Raw genomic sequence first — 21044 nt, 5'->3', positions numbered from 1 at the left:
CAGACACCCCAATAACCACCCAGCTGTGTGGTCTTGGACAAGCCACCCAACCCCATTGCCTTGCAAAACAAAACCCCAAAACCAAGAAAAAGAAAAAAGTTATGGAAAGCCAGAAATCACAGAAGGAGAGCTGAGCATAGGTGATACATTTCTATAATTCCAGCTACTGTGGGAGGCTGAATTTGTTTGTATCTCCTTCAACTTGAGACTGATTCTGAGCATTTTTAAAGCAACCTTTGTATAAAACAAAGGAAGTTTCAGAAATGTAGTTTGAGAATGCAATTATTTGACTTATAAAAACTGTTTCCAAGTGAAGACTGAAGTTGTCTTATTTACAAGATCTTCATTTTTATCTTGATATTGAAATTTTAATTTGTTGATATTTAAATTCAATGATTGGATTTTGGTGGGGGGACAAGGGGTATGGAACGTTGGTGTGAATTGAAGGAGTAACCTCTCATTGGTGAAAATTGAAGAAGGACCAGACCTAAGATTTCTTTATTGTAAGGAGCCCTTCATAAAGTGATTCCATGAATTGATTAAGTAGTAAATAGACTTTTCTGCACCCATGTAAATTTATTCCTAGAAGATCTATTTTTCAAAAATAGACCAGCTCTCCTGTTTATATGTACAGGGAAAACAGTTGTCAATGTCAACTAGCCATTTTTCTCTTTATATCTCTGTCTAATTAAATGGTAACAGTGGGGTATAGCTTTTCTCCACAATTGTCCAGAGTCTGTATCTCCCAGAAGCACACTTTGTGGTTACAGTTCAGTTGTAGCTTGGTTAATGAAAATCACTGATTCTAAAACTAGAACCCTGCAGGCATTTACTGCATTGAAGAAATCTATTCCTCTTACGTTTTTTTCTAAAACAGAATTCTAGAAGATTGAGTCATATTACAAAGCCATTAGCAACTCATGTGAGCTTAAAATGAGAATTGGGAGACAGAAAAAAGAGAAAATGAAAGGTCCACCAGCAGGCAGAGCAGTGGTGGTGGTGGTGGCTTTGATTTTTATGTCAAGATAAAGACCATAATCCCCTAGAGGCCTGACTGTTTCAAGAACCTTGACTTTGATTTCTTCTTCTCTCATGTTTGTCTCCTACACAATCCCTTGATTTTCCACTACTAAAAAAACCTGGAAGTCAAGAATTGAGAAACATGTCAGAATGTGCCAAATCCTGGCCAAACGGCCTCCATCCTGCTTCTACCTTTAGGATCATTTTGTGTCACTGTCAGCCAGAACCCAAATGTTAGCATGTGTTTCAGTTAAATCATGAAAGTGTTATGAGATCATTCTAGAATTATCTACAGATAAAATGGGGCATGGATTCATTCTATTTACAAATTATAGAAGTATATCTAGAATTAAGAAAAATATTTTAGAAAAGCAACTGAAGCACTTTTGTTATTTTTTTTCTCAGATTACCTGGAATCTTGGGTCCTCTTCAGGTTACGTTGAGCGATATCTACACTGAACTTAAAAATCTTGTCCAGACTTTTAGGTTAGTATAAAATATAATATGCTTATATTTTCCCTACTTTGACTTTGCCTAATGTTAACTTCAACAATGCCCCGAGAAATGAGACTTGGAGCATTTTTAACACATTTTACATTTATAGGATTTCTGGCTCCCATTAGGAAGCTCCAAGACTTTGGACATCTATGAGACAGGTGTTACTACCATTCGAAAGATTTAGAATAATCCCTTCCTCTCTTGCCCTCTCAGATCTCTTCTTCCTCCTGACTTTCTTATTTTTGTCAACAATGCCACAATCAGTCACCAACATCTGAAATCTCAGTGTCATCCTGCATTGCTTTCTTTTCCCTCCCTTACATTTATCCAGTCAGTAGTCAAGTCTTCTTTTTGTTTCAGTCTTTGGGGTGTCTCTTATGTCTGTCCCCTTGTGTCTCTTCCAGCTGTCAGCACCCCAGGTCAAATACACATTATCTTTTTTTTTGGTTTGGGTTTTTCTTTTTTGGTTTTTGGTTTTTTGCAAGGCAATGGGATTAAGTGACTTGCCCAAGGTCACACAGCTAGGTAATTATTATTAAGTATTTGAGGCCAGATTTGAACTTGGGCCCTCCTGATTCCAGGGCTGGCACTCTATCCACTGCACCACCTAGCTGCCTACACATTATCCTTTGCAGACAATATATTGACTTAGTTTTGACCTTCCGAAGTCCAGTCTCCATTTGCTTTTGCTGCTCTAACTATTTCACAGCATAGCCTGCCATCATGGGGTTTGAAAGCTCAGCTCCTTGTTCACTCTGTAACTTGGGGTACATCTCCCCCCTCTCTGAGCCTCTCTCTCCCTCTTCTCTGTAAGATTAAATCTGTGTTTGGCTTCCTCTTATGATCTGTGTCACCTCCTTACTTAAAACCATCGAATGATTCTTGTCCAAATAAAGTCAGAGCTTTATTAGACATTTCAGGACCGACATGATTTAGCTCCAACCTTCCTTTCAATTATTAAAATAATATTAATAATCACTAAAACTAGTTTCTATTTAACACTTTACAGTTTGTTGCAAAGGACTATTTGGGTGTTATTTTCTTTGATCTCACAAGTCCAAAAGATGTAGGTGGTCTGATTCTCTCCCTTTAAATTGGAGGAGACTGATCCTGAGTGAGGTGAGGTGATTGACCCAGGATCATATGGCTGACTGTTCTTTTTTCTCTTTTTTAAGATTTTTCAAGGCAATGGGGTTAAGTGGCTTGCCCAAGGCCACACGGCTAGGTAATTATTAAGTGTCTGAGGTCGAATTTGAACCCAGGTACTCCTGACTCCAAGGCCTGTGGCTCTATCCGCTGTGCCACTTAGCTGCCCCTGTTCTGACTATTCTGACCATGGTCAGCAGTTGGGAAGGGTCCACTTTTAGGGTGCACGGCCTAGGGCTCGGTTCTAGAGACCCAGAGGCAAGATTGAGATGTCCCTGCCCTCAAGAACCAGAACTGTCAGCAAGTGAACATGGACTTCTGCTTCAGTGGGGCCAAGTGGCCTTGTTTATGCTGGTTTCTGGATGTTTGTGTGTGGCTTCGGCTTCGGTGATGCACTTTTCTTTCTTTTCTGGTCACTTCCTGCCAGCTTTTACTCCCCTACATTTGCTCTGCCTCAGGGAAGCCCTTCCTTGTAACAAATAACTGTACTCAAGAAAAACAAATCAGCACAGTGACCGAGGGCTCTTCCAGTCCCTTTAGTGACGGCCATCGCCTCGTAGGGTCTCAAGTAAGAGCCCCAACTCCGTAGTCCTAGCCTGGCATTTCAATTTTTCTTCTAGACTCTGTTGCCTTCATCTCCTCAGAAAGATGAAGCTCTCCATCCACTCAAGCCTTATTATGTAAAGAGAGGACATTGCAATCCCTTCCAGGTCTGCAAATTTGGTTTGAAAGAATGGGTTTCTTCTCATGGGAAAACCTTTTCTTCCTCCCTCCCTCCCTTCCTTTCTTCCTTTCTTCTTTTCTTCCTTCCTACCTTTTTTCTTTCTTTCCTTCCCCAGATGACCTCTTGCTGAATAGGTTCTAGCATATTCCTGTCTAGGTTGTAGTTGAACTGTGTCCTTTAACATTCTTCCAATTCTAACACTGAAATTGGGCTGGATTTATTTCTGTTTTCCTGATACATTCAGTTTTGGTCAGTTTCATCATGGAGTATCATGAAACCAAGAAAAAAAGTTGACATGCAGGCCTTGAGCTATAAAATCTCTGGTTTTAGTCAACACATCTTAAACACTATTGAGGACTGGGATGGAAAGAAATATTTTTTAAAAGTTCAAAATATGCTTCTTATTCTCAAGGTTACATTCTAATTAGGGAGATAAGTTTAACACATACAATAATGAAGTGTAGTGCTATAATAACTCAAATTTTATAGGTTTTCAAAGCATTTTGTGTGTGTATGAATATATACTCTTATTTGGTCCTCACAGTAACCCTGAGGAAGGTGCTCTTGCCCCATTTTATAAATGAGGAAAACTGAGGCTGACTTGCCCAGGGTCACTGGATTTGAAAGCACAACCTCCTGCCTCCAAGCCTCAGGCTCCCTGCACTGAGCCGCACAGAATTATAAATGCTCATTCACATCCTCCAGATAAAGAGCTCTTGGGATCAGTGACTCCTGCTGTGCTCAGGGCAATTTGGTAGCCTCATCAGTGTGCCAGTAACAATCAATGAGTTATCCCTGTTTCTTTAAATATTCACACTTGGAATACACCTAAATCGATGGAGAAAATGGTGGTGTTGAGGTTGATGTGCTCCAGTCTACATATCTGACTCCGTTTAAAGAGGCTTCCAGGAGAAGATCAGATTCTTCCAGTTGAAACCAACTGGACTAGTTGTAAATCTTGGCAAAATTAGAGTCAAAATGAAACTTATGTTTTCAGCTGATCTGAGCTCCATGTTGATAGGCCCGAATCCAACACATAGTGAGCTGTCAGACATGGTGAGCACCACGAGCCCATAAGCAGAGTTGTGGCCATTGCATGCACAATTCCACAGGGACAGGTATGAAGAAAAAGCATATGGTCAAAGTGGGCCTGCATTCCCAGAGCAAATGGCTTTGGATGACAGGAGAAAATAGGAGGAAATAGAAAATTGTTTCATTTGAATTCTTGTTTTAAACTGGCACCCTGTTTTTCTTTTAGGAGATAATTTTTTAAGCTATAATGCTTATATTCTAATAAATATCTTTGGTTGAGAAAAAGCAAAAGTGATAATAGAATGGTTGTCTTCAGATGTAAGGGTTGTTTTAACCAAATGGTCTATGGTGTGTGCCCTAGGAAGTGACTTCTGATTCTGTGCCCCTTTTCAGGTTCCCAACAACATTTAATAAAAGGTTGTCACTGAGACATCATTGTAACTAATCAAGTCTTGATTTAGATTTGGAAATAGACCTCTCCTCCTCCTCCTCTCCTACTCCCGAACCTCCTCTGGCATGCTTTCAGTATATAAGAAAACAGACTTTTACTTCCTTTTCTAACAGATCAGTCCCTTCATTTGAGTTGCAAATTATTTAATTTGGGTAAAAGGGTAAAAAATGAGTCAACAGTGTCTTACCAGGAACTAACCTATTTAAATGTTTTTTGGAAATTTTTCTTCAGAGGCCATGTAAACTATATCAGTTTGTGTCTAAAAATGATTGCCTTGATTGTTTTTTACAAAGGATTATTTACCTGGGAATTTAGTCAAAATTGTTTAAAATACTCATTCTTTTAGAAAATTGTGCTGGATCTAGCCTTATTACTAACTTTGGGAAGACTCATCTCCTGAAAGTCAGCCCTGCCATAGATCTTTGTATCTGTTTCCTAGGCTGACTCCTTTACAAGTAACAGATTGATACCAATGACTAGTGTTGAGACCTTGCCAATCAATACTGGCACTGAGGAAGAGCTAACTGACACCAGTAACCCTATTTCTCCATTTGAGTACAAGAACGATTGATTCTGAGCTCAGATCAATAGAGAGACCTTGTAAAGCATAAGCCTGAAGCTGCTTTCTGTGTTCTTTGAAGAGCCTTTTCCCCAGTGGGTTGACCTGTCTTTTCCACTAGATTTGAAACAGTAGATTAACTGGAATTTCACATGTGATTTACCTGTCATAGTGTTTCCATCAGAAGGTTCTTAGTAATGTTTGTTGCTGACATTAGGATTCATCAAGGCATTTTTCTAATTCTGTTTGCTTTTAGGACAAAAAGCATTTAGGTTTTTTTTTTTTTAAAGATGTTCTTAGCAAATATAATTGGGAGCTGACAGTAATTTGTACTTTTCAGCTATCCAAATTCTACACTTCATTTATTGAATGATAAGAATATAACTAATCTAGTCATTTAACAACCATCAAGTTTATTATTGGTATAGTAGAGGAAAAGTTAAGCAGTTTGCCACTGCCCTTGAAAAATGCTGCAACTTGAACATTTATATAATCTTAAATTATTTTTTTAATTTAGATATTTTGTATTTTGAATTTTTTGTTTTTTTTTGTTTTTTTGTTTTTAAATTTTATTCTTGTGATGTTACTAGTCAGGTAGGAAGTTTACTCTCCCCTGTCCTGCCAGTTTTTATTCTTTTTTTTTTTAATTTTACAGTTTTTCCCCCACCCCCCCAAAGAAGGCAGTCTGATAGTCTTTGTTTCCATGGTATACATTGATCAAAATTGAATGTGTTGAGAGAGAAATCATATCCTTAAGGAAAAAATAAAATATAAGAGACAGCAAAATTATATAATAAGATACTTTTTTTAAAAAAAATTAAAGGTAATAGTCTTTGGTCTTTGTTTAAATTTCACAGTTCTTTCTCTGGATACAGATAGTATGGCCCCAAATTGTCCCTGATTGTTGCACTGATGAAATGAGCAAGTCGATCAGGGCTGATCATCACCCCCATGTTGCTGTTAGGGTATACAACGTTGTTCTGGTTCTGCTTATCTTGCTCAGCATCAGTTCATGAAAATCCTTCCAAGCCTCTCTGAATTCCCATCCCTCCTGGTTTCTAATAGAATAGTGTTCCATGACATACTTATACCACAGTTTGTTAAGCCATTCCTCAATTGATGGACATTCACTCAATTTCCCATTCTTTGCTATCACAAACAGGGCTGCTATGAATATTTTTTGTATAAATGATGTTTTTGCCCTTTTTCATCATCTCTTTAGGGTATAGACCCAGTAGTGGTATTGACGGATCAAAGGGTATGCACATTTTTGTTATCCTTTGGGTGTAATTCCAAATTGCTCTCCAGAAAGGTTGGATGAATTTAGAGCTGTGCCAACAATGCACTAGTGTAGGGGCGGCTAGGTGGTGTAGTGGATAAAGCACCAGCCCTGGAGTCAAGAGTACCTGAGTTCAAATCCAGCCTCAGACACTTAATTATGTAGCTGTGTGGCCTTGGGCAAGCCATTTAACCCCATTGCCTTGCAAAAAAACAAAAACAATGCATTAGTGTCCCCAGATTTCCCACATCCTTCCAACATTGATCATTGTCCTTTCTAGTCATATTGGCCAGTCTGAGAGTTGTAAGGTGGTACCTCAGAAATGCTTTAATTTGAATTTCTCTAATCAGTAATGATTTAGAGCAATTTTTCATAATGACTATATATCACTTTGATTTCCTCATCTGTGAAATGCCTCTGCATGTCCATTAAAATTTTTTCAAAATATCTTTTTGAGGCATTTAAGAACAAAGAAAGGGAGTAATGCTTATCTGTTTTTGTAATTTATTCTGCTTGTTTAAACCTCTGGGTACTTTTTTTTTAATTGCTGTCAATGCAGCACCTCTAACAAATACAAATAAAATTCCTTTTTAATTACTTGCCCACACATTAAGAAACTATTTTAGGAAAGAAACTGATAAGCAGGAATGCCTTCAGAAGGGAGCAGCCCAGATGATGAAGGAACTGAGTGCTTGGTTAGCCTAAGAAAAAAAAACTTCAGGTATTTAAAAGCAGAGAGGCTTCATTCTTCTTGGCTCTAGAGCAGTGGAGAGTAGTTAGAGAGAGGCAGGTTGAAGCCAATCATTAGGAAAAATGAGTTATCCCTAAGTGAATGAGCTGCTTCAAGTGTTAGTGTTCCCATCCCTGAAGCTCTTCAGTTGTTGAGATGATTCCTAGGGGTCTGGAAACTTGGACTGGAAAAGTTACAGCTTTATTTTATTAATTTAAAAATATTATTCAGAGAAGGGATCTTTAGGCTTACTCAGATTTTTACCAGAAAGAATGTTTGTCCTTCATTTTTGAGGAAAATCACAACATCGAGGAAGTGATGCCATGACAAGCATATGAATTGAGTGAGAGGTAGCTGTGCTAAGTCATCAGCCACCCTTCTCCTCCAGAGCCATCTGAGTCCAGTGGTCAGATATAGATCAGAACACCTGGAGATGGTTTTGGATGCAAGACCATCAGGGTGAAGTGACTTGTCCAAGGTCACACAGCTAGTAAGAATCAAGTGTCTGGGGGTGGCTAGGTGGTGCAGTGGATAGAGCACCGGCCCTGGAGTCAGGAGTACCTGAGTTCAAATGCGGCCTCAGACACTCAATATTAACCTAGCTGTGTGGCCTTGGGCAAGCCACTTAACCCCATTGCCTTGTAAAAAAAAAAAATCAAGTGTCTGAGGTCAGATTTTAACTCTAGTCTTCCTGACTCCAAGGCCAGTGTTCTGTCCACTGCCACTGATCTGCCCAATTGCCAAAAAAGAACTGTAAGAGGAAAAGGTCAGGAAACCCTGATCTTGATGGTCTTTGTGGTTCCTTCTAGCTCTGTGAAAGTGGGTCTTATTCTCATTTTCAGACACTAGAGTTTCCAGTTTTTAGACTGCACTATGAATATTGTGTTCATAGGAGTGTATGCCTAATTTTACAATCAAACTGCTTGTAGTAAAGTGGCCAATTAAAGAATTGGAACTTTGGGCCTCAGTCAAGGGACCAAATTGCTTAATAATTGTTTCCGAGATGACCCCAAACAAGATGTTTAATTTCTTTATATTGGACCAGTTCCCTGGCAGGATTCCCAGAGCAGTAATCTACCCTAAAGTAGCTGCTGGAGCATCCGCAGAGCAATGATTATTTAGAATTCAAGGAACTCAGAAATTCAAGTAGGTGAGGAAGGTTTTCCAAATGCAGAGTACTCAGGATGAAACTTGACTTTAGATGGTTTTCATGTCATTTTCTTGAATGAAAATTTAGTACTACAGTCTTAGCAGTCTTTTTAGTCTTCATTCTTTGAAGCCTCTTTGGACTTCTGATGCCCATGTTGTTTCCTCGAGAAAGTACCCTTCCATGGAAGATGGGGCTGGGCTAGACGAAGAGGCAGCAATCAGCCAATTGGTTCTCTGATCTCTAATGTCGATAAAAGGGGTCGTGAATAAAGTTAAAGAGAGGACTAAAATGATTTTGATAAATATCCATGTACTTTTCACACTATTCTGGTTCCCATCTTTGTCCAACATTAGTATTGTTGTTCGTGTGAAAACAGAGTAAGATGGTTATTTTATTTGAAATGATTTTTTATCAGATGAAAACTGCATTCTCTGTTGTTTATTTTTTTCTGTCATGGCTGACTCATGTTTGCCATTTCCTTCTCCAGCTTATATTACAGATGAGGAAACTGAGGCAAATAAGGTTAAGTGACTTGCCCAGGGTCACACAGCTAGTAAGTATCTGAGGCTAGATGATGACTCTGCTCTGTGCACTATGGCGCTACTACCTGCCTCTTGTATACCATCTGTCTGCTACTGTATAACATCCTAGGCCCAGAAACCCTTTTCTTTTACAAATACCAAGCACATCCTTCTTTATAAAACCTAACTTTTGTTTTATTCATATCACTATAAATAGTACTTCATCAGAAAATAGTGGAGAGTTAATTTTTTCACAATCCAGACTTCATTGACAGATTCACTGTTCTCCTATCTTCAAGGCTCAGTATGGAATAATAGTGTCATAACATGAGTCCTGAAAAAGTTTCAGGGCTAACATTGCATTAATAGATGCAGTGTTGGGGTGGCTAGGTGGCATAGTAGATAGAGCACCGGCCCTGGAGTCAAGAGTACCTGAGTTCGAATCTGGCCTCAGACACTTAATAATTACCTAGCTGTGTGGCCTTGAGCAAGCCACTTAACCCCCATTGCCTTGCAAAAACCTGAAAAGAAAAAATAGATGCAGTGTCCAGAATGATCAGGGACTGTTTTCTGTTCCACTTCGTCCTGCTCTGATGGCATTTTAAGGAAATTAAGACTAATAATGAAAGAACCTTCATAGCCTGACAACTCTGTGATGGTGAAACTTCTAACCTAAAACTGAAGGAACAATCGGCTTGGGGGTTGGGGAAGTGAAGGGAAGGGGTAAACTAGATGGTATCTGTAGTGCCTTCCATTTCCGAAATTCTTTGATTTTTATCTTCCTGTCTCTTACTTTTTTTCAGGTTAACAAATAAAAATATCATTCACAAGCCAGCAGAATGGACCTTAATTGCTATTGTATTACTGTCATTGTGAGTACCTGTTCAGTTTTTAAATTGTAAATAATGTTCTGTAGCTGTTGTGTGTGAATGCATACATATGTATGTATGTATGTATATGTGTTTGTATATGTTATAGTATTGATGTCCAAAAAGCCAGGCAACTTTTATTTAAAAAGAAAATGCCATCAGTTAACTTTCCAAACTTCCTTTTCTCTGTACCCTGCTCTATGGGGGGAAGATTAATACTTTCTTAAGTGATTTATGATTTCTGTGGATGGGTCTATATAGCTATAGATATAGATAAGTATATACATATATATTACGTATAATATATATATAAGAAATATTTATGATGTTTCATATATATATATATTTATAGTTCCTAATCACTTTATTTTTGCATTTTTTAAAACCTTCTGCAGAATTTGCAGCTAAGGCATTTCAGTTAGTCGCTTAAGAAAATTTGAGAAATTGGGAACTTAAAAGGCAAAGCCTTCCATGTACATTTGGTATTGAATGAAAACATTTTAGAAATCATCCCCAAAATCTCATTGTTTAAGTATCTCTGACATTCTCCCCTAGCTGAGAAGATTTCATCTCTCTTCCACATATTTTATCATTAATAGCATACAACAACTCCCCATGGACCCTATTTTCCCCAGTTAATATGAAATTTTAAAGTTCAGTGCTCTTAAAAGAAATAAAAACAATCCTGCTACATAAGCCCACATAAAACATTTAACATGAATTCGCCTTTTAAGAAATCACTGGTGGGTTCTTAGGCTGAGCCTTTCAATAGGGTTAAAACCATCAAGTAATCTTTGTGTGTTTTTCAGCTTGAATTACAAAATTGCAAAAATCTTATTTCAGGGACCATTTATTCCCATACTGCTGTTGCGGCTGCTCTGGGGCTCGTTGGGTCACTGAAGCCTGTAGGACATAAGAGTACTTAGCAGCCATTCCCAAGCCAAGGAGTGTCCTGGGCAACTTGAGCCTGCTTCAGTCTGACATTGTTCTGGCTTTACTGTCCCAAGAAAGACTGTACCAGGGGCATTATTAGAACAGGCTTCAGTGAGCCATCTGTCTGGGTCACCCTGCCCACCTACTGCTCATCTGATTCATTAAATCAGAACATGGAAAGTAACTTTACTTAAGGTCTTGATATAAATTTTTTATAAACCATAAGAACAAATCTTTTCATTTTTACCATTTTGGCTTCCAGTTGACTTGGTAATTTGTGAAAGAGATCTTATGAATTTTTCAGAGTTCTTACATTTCATGAAATTTGTGAATATTTTGGTAACTAAAAAAATATTAGTGTCTTTGCTCACCTGTCATTGCTGATGTCTCATGATCAAGACTATGCAGACACTATTTTAACTGTACTTAATTTAAGGGCATTAAAGGAGAAATAGTATTTTTCCCTGTCAAAAAAAAAAAAACCCAACAATCTCAGAATCCTGCTTTCTTAAAAATCAGTAATTGAAAGAATGTTCTTTAAGAATAACCTGGTTGTCTTTTGATTCTGGTACACCTTTCCTCTTTCAAACCATTGCATCTGATTTTATTAGAGAAAATAAAGGTGATAAAAAAAAACATATTGAAATCTTTAATAGATCTTAGAAGTCCTGTGATCTTTCTTTAAGTTTAGAGTTAAGTACAGGGGTAGGAAAACTTTATTTCAAGAACTATTGGCTCACAAAAATAGCAGCTTTTTGAGAGATGTGAGTTAAATAATTGTACAATTAGGAAGTCTTAGAGTTGGTTGAAACAGTGGGCCCAAAGGTCTGCTGATGTCAAGTGGCCAGGCTGGAGTTTTTCAGCATCTTAAGATATCATTTATGCAACTCATCACTGGTGACTTTATGGGAGGACTGGCACAAATTAGTTGTGATTGTCACTATGAAAGATGGAGAAGGTAACTTGCCCATTTGAATACACCTTCTGGGTGCTACTCTTAAGCCACTGCTAGCATGGAAGTCCTCATAAATAACATGCCATAACTTACTGTACCCACCATTTTGATTCTTGAGTGTTTATTATTTTCCATGATTTGTAACCATGTAGCATCATCTAGAATATTAGTGTTTAAAGGATGAACTTTGTGTTAGTAAAAGTCTTGGACAACTTTACTCCGAAGAGCAGTCCAGTCCTGTCTCTTCCTCCTTGGTACTGGATCCAGCTCACTCTCTATATGAAGTCTCTGTACAAGATCTTGCATGCATGCACAAATACACACATATACAGGTATGTTTTACACACACACACACACACACACATAATTACACAGTGCATAACTACAGATCTGTTTATATATGTGTGTGACCAGCTCTATTCATAAAACGTATTCTGGAAGCTATTTGGAGGACAGATTAAAGGAAAAAAGAGCCATAATGGAGAGATGTGTTGGATTATTTTGATAGGGACCCATAGTAGTAAAGGTATTAAGGACACCTTGGGAAGAATTTGGGAGGTGAATTTATGATGAAATGACATGACATAACTTGGTAAGGGAAGTGGGAGTATCTAGCAGAGATCTGTGCTTTAAGATTATTAATATGGATGGAAAGGAGAGGGAGAGATCCTGGAGACAAGGATGTCAATCAGTAAGCTATTGCAATTGTTCAGGCAAGTGTTGGAAAGGCCTAGACTGGACAAGGGCAGTTGTGTTGAGAGTAGAAAGAAGGGTGGGGGGGGGGGCTGGAGACAGGTAATCCACCCGATGTGGCACCTGTTGGAGATTGGAGATGACAAATAAGGGAGAAGGAAGTGCCAGGTGAAGGCTGTGAATAATGCAAAGGTAACTGGAAAGAGAGAATGAGACAGAATGAGAGAAGTCAGTGAGAAAAGCAAGTTTAAGGGAAAGCTCATCTTGCTTTGGGGCCATGTTGGTTTTGTGGTGCTGATGAAGCATCCAAGCAGAAATGTCCCCTAAGCAACTGGAATTGCTGTTCTGGACAGAGGTGGTGATCAAAGCCAAGGGACCAAGTAGGGAAGGAAGGGGAAGAGAGAAGCCAGAAGGATCGAGGATAGATCGTTGATGAGGGCCCACAAGGAGACCAAGAAAGAGAGGCTGGAGAAGTAGGGTAATGGCAGGGGTCTCTCATGCTTCAGAGGAAGACTCTCTTCCTGTGCTAAAGAGTAAGCCATGTCATGAGCTACAAAAGAAGGAAGAGGGGGAAGCCAAAAGCAATGTGAAGATAGTAATTATACTAATCATCCTCAAAATTCTACTTAGTCACCAGTCTCACTTTCTCTGCCAATCATCCCGATTCCTATCTGGCCACTGGACCAGATGATTGGTGCAGGAAGTGAGACTGGTGACTAAGTATAATTTTGGGGATTGAAAATCAGATTGTAAAGAGTTAAGAAAAGATTGAGTCATTTTAGCTTTGTACCATTTAGCTGTAAGTGGAATAGATGTAAGAGGATTCAAATCAAAAGAACAATTTCATTGGAGGGTTGAGGTGAAAGGCCTTTCTCTGCTTCCCTGTGTGCTCAGATCTCCCCAAGCCTGAGCAGGCTCTCTCTTCATTCCCTTTCACTCCCCTCTTCTCCTTCCCTTCAGGCAACTTTTTCTCACTCTCCTAAACTCGCCTTCCTCACCACGCACTCTCACATCCAATCCTTGGATCGGGTTTCTACCCTCTTCTGATTTTCATCTCTTTATTCCACCTGTGCCTGTGGCTGTTATTGAATCCTAGAAGCAATAGGTAGTTTTTCATTGTCAGATTTGGGCTTCAAGAATGTCATAAATGTGGATGGGTACAGGCAGCACGATTTCATGGTTTTTCCTCCTGCAGTGCTCAGGAATAGAGAAGTTAGAGAGGAGAATTCATGGGTTGGCATGCAGGAAGAAAGATCCAGGGACCATTTAAGGCACCAACTATGAGATGGAGGTGACCTATGGAGTCAAGTGAAATAAGAGTGGTCAAATAGGCTGGATCAATAGGATTTTACAGATGAGGGTATAGGGGTGGGCATGGGCCCCTGTGTCTGAGAGTGGAAGGGTTCTTAATCTGAGTATTCATGTCATCAAGAATGTTGAGCAGCAGACATTGCATTCCTGGAAAAGCTTCTGCCCTTCAAAATGTGGCAATTTGAAGCCAGTTTTCATGGAAACAATGTGACAGTGTTCTGGAAAAAGAGCCTAATGCCTGCCTTTTTTCTAGACTTGGTTACCAGTGATGCTAATCTCTCCATGGGCTGGGTTGTAGCCTGCTCTTAAGTGTACCTCTTTGGATAGGGTGGCATGGTGGATAGAGCACCAGGCCTGGAGTCACAAAGACCTGAGTTCAAATCTGGCCTCAGTCACTTCCTAGCTGTGTGATCTTCGGCAAGTCACTTAATCCTGATTGCCCTGCATTCAGGCCCATCTCCAATCATCCTGATTCCTATCTGGCTACTGGACCAGATGATAGGAGGAGAAAGTGAGACTAGTGACTAAGCACCACCCTCCTCAGATCCAATTCATGTACCTGTCATGTCATCACCTCTCTGATGTCATGGACTTCTTCATGAATGAAAGACTTGACATCATCTCATAACCCTGAATACAGCCAACACATCTGTAACACCTTCGGCTTTGATCTTCACAACTGTCCTGAGATCTATGTGCTAGTTTCAATCCCATTTTACAGAGGAGGAATCTGGGGCAGGCAGGTCACACTTCCTAGGAAGGGTGTCACTCAGGTTCTGAAGTCAGGTCTTTCTGACTCCAATTCTAACATTCTGTCCACTTTCCCCACCTCCATATCTAATAGTATGATCAGTTGTTTGACCCATCATCTTGTGGTGACCATCCCATGGGGTGATGGGCCTCTGAGTTCAGCCAGACCAGTTCAGACCACAGGATGCAGGCTAGTGCGTGACCCATCCTGGAAGTCAGTTTGAGTCCAGTAGGACCCTCCCCAAAATTGTGCTTTGCCATTGTAGCCTTCAAGAAGCCAGAGTCACTTTGTCTTCCCATTAATCGGTGGCTTTAAAGTGTCAGTCAGTCAGTTAGATGGGCTGGTGGAGTAGTTTTGTGAACTGGGCTTGTTTCCCTGCTGCCTTTTTCTCATTGTAAATCTCCCTGGAGGAAGCACACAGCCCTTAGAGAGCCAGTTGTGGGCCTGTAGCATGGAAACCAAAGATCTTGACTTTGTTGAGCTGTTGTGTCATTCAACATCAGGAGCTTCCCTTTGCACCAGGCCTTTATTTACAATGTGGGAGTCCACACTTACTTGCACAGGGCTTCAAGGGAAGGGGATAGGGATGGTCAGGAACAAAACATTGAATCTACAAAAGTGAGTTTTTCTCTCTCATTTTAATGCTCTGAGTTGCTTTATAAAAGTAAATTTTCTGCTTTCTCCTTTTATCACACCCACAGTAGAATGTGTTCTCAGAGAGTAGGAGCTGCTTGTTTTTGTGTTGTTACTTTAGAGGATCTTTCAACATAAATGGACTGGTTTTTCATGTATAGAATGTAGGTACTGAATGAGTCTTAGTCTTTAAAGCAATCACATTCCTTAGAATATATTTTTTTTATTTTTTGCAAGGTATTGGAGGAGAAGTCACCTTTAGGTGACTTGTCCAAGGTCATACAAACAGGTATCTGAGGACAGATTTGACCTGGGTCCTCCTGACTCCAGGGCTGGTGCTCTATCCACCGTACCACCTGGCTACCCCTATCCCATGCTTTTTCTCTCACCTCTCCCTCCCTTCTTCCCCTCATCCACTGCTATGAACTTCCAACCCAAGAACCCCTAGAGAGCAAAGCTGGTGCTGACCTTGCACTGAGGAATCCTAGGGAGAGGGACTGAAGCTCACTGTCAGGGATAGGTTTTGTGGGAGGTTTGGGGAAGCACAGTGACCAAATAGAAGTTCACACATGTGCTGTAAGTCTACTCTAAAGTGTTTCATATATTTGGAATTGGCCAAGCATCACAAACACAAATTACCAGCAGAACTAGAAATCAAGGGGTGTTTCTACTTTATATATGCATTCTTTTTCCCCAAATTCAGTTGGAGAACCTAGGCCAATAGTCCACCCCCTTAAATTTTGGTAGGTTACTGATAGTTGTACATTCTGGGAAAGGGTCAGGGAAGCTCTTAGAGAAAGACTTGTAAGTAGTTTTTCATGGGGATTTCTAGTTATCAAATGAAGCAGAAAAAGACCTATTCATCATTACTAACAAAAGACTAAAAGGGAAGAAGAGATATGGACCACTCCAACATGGACATTTGCCATTCTCAGCTTATACCCCTGATAGACTCTAATGGAAAGCTTTCAAGATAGTTTGTTAGAGATGTCTGTTTCCATTTTGTTTATTTGAACTGGCTGGTTCCAGTGAACTGTGGTCCCCTTCCTGGGCAAGGCCTGTGCAATGGTGTATTCCCTCTAAAAGCTTTAGAGCTTCCTTCACTGCTTAGGGAGTAGCACGTAAAGCCTTGGGAAGCGGTAATTAAACAAGTTTGACAAGGCCGTTGTCATCAAACAAAAGCCTTCAGTGGCCACGTGCAGCCACTTTAGATAAACGGCTACTACAGAGAGGCACTCTGGAGAATTACCCCTCTAGAGTAGGCAGACCTAAAAGGAAGGATGTGCCTAAGACATGGTCCCTGATAGCCAAGCTATCACTGACCCATCCCTTTGGGAGAGAGGACTAGCTGAATCCTTAGAAATGTGTGCACAGAGGTAGTTTTCTGAACCTTACTCTTCAGGTGTTGCCATATTTACACTTTTTTTTGAATATGGCTGTTTATATTCATTTTCAGACCATTTGACAATTGAGGTGGGTTTTAAAATAGAAGCATACAACTTGTATGCTTCCCATAATGTACGTACTCTCAGTCGGTATTTAATATGTATTGTGTGCATGTGTATATATATTCATAAATATATATCTGATACATGAATATATACAAAATGTGCACATATTTTATGCCCAAATATATAATAGATATATGCATGTATGTGCGTGTTTATATTTAGAGCATGAAACAACTAGTGAAATAATATATTTATGAATCAAAAAATAGATATATAGGTATTTGTATCTATATTTAGCTAGGTAGATATATCTATTTCATACCTAGTTGTTTTGTGCCCTAAATGGCTAAGGCTTTAATGTTAATAATGTAAGACATTAACTCCCATCCTTGGAGTTGATCTGCATGAAGATCATGATGAATTCTTAGGAAGAGTGAAATTCTCCAATCATTCTTCTTTCCCTGGAGTAGGAATAGGGAGGCCTGCGCCAAACCCGGCCCTGGAGGCTGCCTGGACACCTCCCACCCACAGTAGTAGCCCAGAAATGTGCCAGCTCAGCAGAAGTGCTGCTGCCACTACCTGCTCCCTGATAGGTGGGGAGAAGAAGGCAAGTGGAATGAGAAGCCTTGTTTCTATAAGCCTCAAAGTCAGTGACAACCATTGTTATGTATGAATTTCATCAATTTTGAGAAATGGGGGCAGCTAGGTGGCTCAGTGAATGGAGCACCAGCCCAGGAGTCGGGAGGACCTGAGTTCAAAACCAGTCTCAGACACTTAATAATTACCTAGCTGCATGACCTCACGCAAGTCACTTAAACCCATTGCCTTGTAAAAACAAAAACAAAAATATGAATAGTATGCATATTAATTAGCTCTTCTTTTTATTTTGCATTATCTTAGAGAAGGTAAGTTTCTTAAGAACAGGGGTTGTCCCTCTTTAGGGCTTGTATCCTCAGCACCTGACCAAGTTCTAGGTACATCCTCAGTACTTAATAAATGCTAGTGATTGATTGTTGAAACTTTATTGTGTCTGAGTAAGGGTCACAGAGGAAAAAGATTTGATACCATGAATCTGAGTAATATTGCTTTATAGTGTAAATTATATTGCTCTGTCAATTCTCTTTAAAGACCCACCACAAACAGGATTTAGATATAAAATTTTAAAGTCACATGAGGCCCACCCTTTAAATAAACATCACTACAGTTTATCATCATAAAGTGAGTTACAAAGAAGTTGTTTCTTTCATAATTAAAAATATCAGTGGAAAGCATCCCTGCTTCCTTATTAATAGGTAAACTTTAATGTATTGAACACAAACTATTGGAGCATAAACCATCTGTTATAAGAAAACATATTGGTAGATTTGGCTAACAGCCTCTCTTACAATCAAAGTTTTTCTTTTATCTTAAGTTGGTTTTTTATCTTTAAATTTTCTAGATAGTGGTTTTGAAATAGACTCAACAAAGTGTTCTTTAAAACTCTGTAGGGCATCCACTGGGGCAGCCCAGAAGATCTGGCTTCATAACCAGATAGTCATTCCACCCATTATTTTTTTTTTTTAGGTTTTTGTAAGGCAAACGGGGTTAAGTGGCTTGCCCGAGGCCACGCAGCTAGGTAATTATTAAGTGTCTGAGACCGGATTTGAACCCAGGTACTCCTGACTCCAGGGCCGGTGCTTTATCCACTACGCCACCTAGCCACCCTCCACCCATTATTTTTAACTTTCCTCTTGAGAATAGAATGCAGAGATTCCCACTCTGTCATCTCTTTTTTAATTTTCATTCAAGATTCCAGTTTGTTGAGGACAGTTCTTCTAGCATGATCATCATCTGTGACTTATGCAGACTTCTCCCCCAAACTACTTCACTTTGATCTGTAAGCACTGACTAATAAACTCAAGTAGTCTATAAATGTATGCATATACATGCACAGATGGGATACTCTCCTAACAAGATTATGCTAGAAATATTTTGAAACAGCATTAGAAAATGACCATAGCAGTCTACTGTTTGATAACCTAAAGATCCAAGTTTTGGGGACAAGAACTCCATATTGGACAAAAACTGCAGGGAAAACTGGAAAGCAGTTTGGCAGAAATTAGTCATAGATCACATCTCACACTGTACACCATCAAAATGAGTACGTGAGATAGACAAAAAAAAGTGATAGGAGCAAATTAGGGGAGGATGGAAAATTGTATCAGACAGTCTGTGGATAAGGGAAGAATTTATGACCAAATGAGAGATTGATTGAGAGTCTGATCCCCAAAATTAAAATGGATAATTTTGATTACCTTAAATTAAAAGAGTTTTGTTCAAACAAAACCAGTGCAGACAATGTTAGAAGGAAAGCAGTGGGGCGGCTAGGTGGCGTAGTGGGTAAAGCACCGGCCCTGGAGTCAGGAGTACCTGGGTTCAAATCCGGTCTCAGACACTTAATAATTACCTAGCTGTGTGGCCTCGGGCAAGCCACTTAACCCCATTTGCCTTGCAAAAAAACAAAAGCAAGCAGAAAATTAAGGGGAAGATTTGCAACAAATTTAGAAAACTCAGTCAAATTTATAAAAATATGAGTCACTGGTTATTAAGTGGTTAAAGGACAATATGAAGGGTCAGTTTTCAAAAGAAATCAAAACTATCAATGGTCATATGGAAAAATATTCTAAACTACTAACTGTTAGAGAAATTCAAATTCAGACAATTCTGGGGGTCAACCTCACAACTTTCAGATCAGCTAACATGACCAAAAAGGAAAATAGTAAATGTTGTTTGGGATATGAAAAAATTGAGACACTAATGCACTGTTGTGAACTGATTGAATCATTCTGGAGAGCAATTTGGAATTCTGCTCTTTGACCCAGCAATATCACTATTAGGTATGTGTCCCACAGAGATCAAAGGAAAAGGAAAAGGACCTATAATGTATAAAAATATGTAGAGCATCTCTTTTTGTGGTGGCAAAGAATCAGAAATTAAGGAGATGCCCATGAGATGGGGAATGGCAGAGCAAGATGTGGTATATGATCATGATGTAATGCTGTTGTGCTGTAAGAAATGGTAAATAGATTGGTTTCAGAAAAACTTGGGAAGACTTCTATGAACTAATGCAAAAGTGAAGTGAACATTGTACACAATAACTGCAGTTTTGTAAATGACTGAGCTGGCCTAGGTTTTCTGATCCATACAGTGATCCCAGGAAGATCCTTCACTTCTTGGATCAATGATGAACTGATGGAATCTGAGTACAGATTGAAGCATAATTTTTCCCTCCTGGGATTACTATTCTGAACATTTCAGTATATAATGGACTTTTGGTTTTTTACTTTGTTCTCCCTGAGGAATCTGCCCAGGATTGCAGTTGCTGGGTCAGAGAATATGGACAGTTTAGTCACTTGCATAATTCCAAGTGATATTAGAGCAGTTGGACTAATTCACAGTTCCACAATTTCCCCAATTCCCTTCTAGCTTTGACTTCCCCTTAGCCATCTTTACTAATTCATAAGGTAGAAAAATGAAACTTTGGAGAGGTTTTAATTTGCATTTTTCTTATTTAGTGATTTGGAGTGTTTTTAAGTGGTCGTTTATATTACTTAATAAGCAGCAAACATTGTGGGTTCTGGGAATAGAAATACAAAGAAACAAAGAAAATGAACATTCTCTACTTAGGGGAGACAAGTACATAAGTAAATACATCACAGATATAAAGTGAATAAGAATATATATACATACACACAAAGTGTGTTTCTTTCAAATATCTTTGCTAATTAAGCACACCATAGTTTGGGGGGAAAGGATGCTTTCAGTTGGGGGAGGGGATGGATTAGAAAGACTTTGGGCTAGAGATGATGTTTGAATTCTATTTTCAAAAAAGGGGGATTCTATGAAGCAGGGGTAACATGGAAGTACATTCCAAAAATGGGACAACTGGAGCAAATGCACAGAGATGAGAGACAAACTGTAAAAGAGGAGGAGCAGAGAGCTCCTGGGGAGCCAGACCATGGGGGGGGGGGGGGTTAACAATGCCCAATAAGGTTTGAAAGATTAGGACCTCGTGTGAAGATCTTCAAAAGAGAAAGTCATTGGAATTGAGTAGGGAAGAAACAGGTCAGATCTGTGCTTAAAGAGTCACTTTGGCATCAGTGGGTGTGTACCATGGACTGGAAGTGGTGTGAGAGAGTAATCTAGGGAAGATTGAAGGGATACACTAATATGGTCATTGTGAAAAAAGAGAAGAGGTCAGACCGGTGTTGATGTCAAGGTGGGGCAGCTCATTCTCTTACTGAGAACAGGTCAAAGGTAGGCAGTTTTCAGAGGAAGAAATCTAATCTAACAGCCAAA

The 21044-nt window shown here is 39.4% G+C and overlaps 1 protein-coding gene across 2 annotated transcripts in view; it reads left to right on the top strand.

Moving 5' to 3' along the window:
• RPAP2 (RNA polymerase II associated protein 2) overlaps positions 1 to 21044 on the top strand; it is an 89091-nt gene that overhangs the window by 33957 nt on the left and 34090 nt on the right. For both annotated transcript variants that reach the window (XM_074221678.1, XM_074221679.1), the window contains 2 exons: positions 1426 to 1506; positions 9914 to 9982. In XM_074221678.1, coding sequence (XP_074077779.1) covers positions 1426 to 1506; positions 9914 to 9982 — 150 coding nt within the window. The remainder of the gene's footprint in view (positions 1 to 1425; positions 1507 to 9913; positions 9983 to 21044) is intronic.

This window comes from Macrotis lagotis, chromosome 2 (assembly GCF_037893015.1).
Source record: "Macrotis lagotis isolate mMagLag1 chromosome 2, bilby.v1.9.chrom.fasta, whole genome shotgun sequence".
In the NCBI taxonomy this organism is placed as follows: Eukaryota; Metazoa; Chordata; class Mammalia; order Peramelemorphia; family Peramelidae; genus Macrotis; species Macrotis lagotis.
The sequence above is the reverse complement of the archived record's forward strand: the minus strand, read 5'-3'. Positions and strand labels throughout refer to the sequence as shown.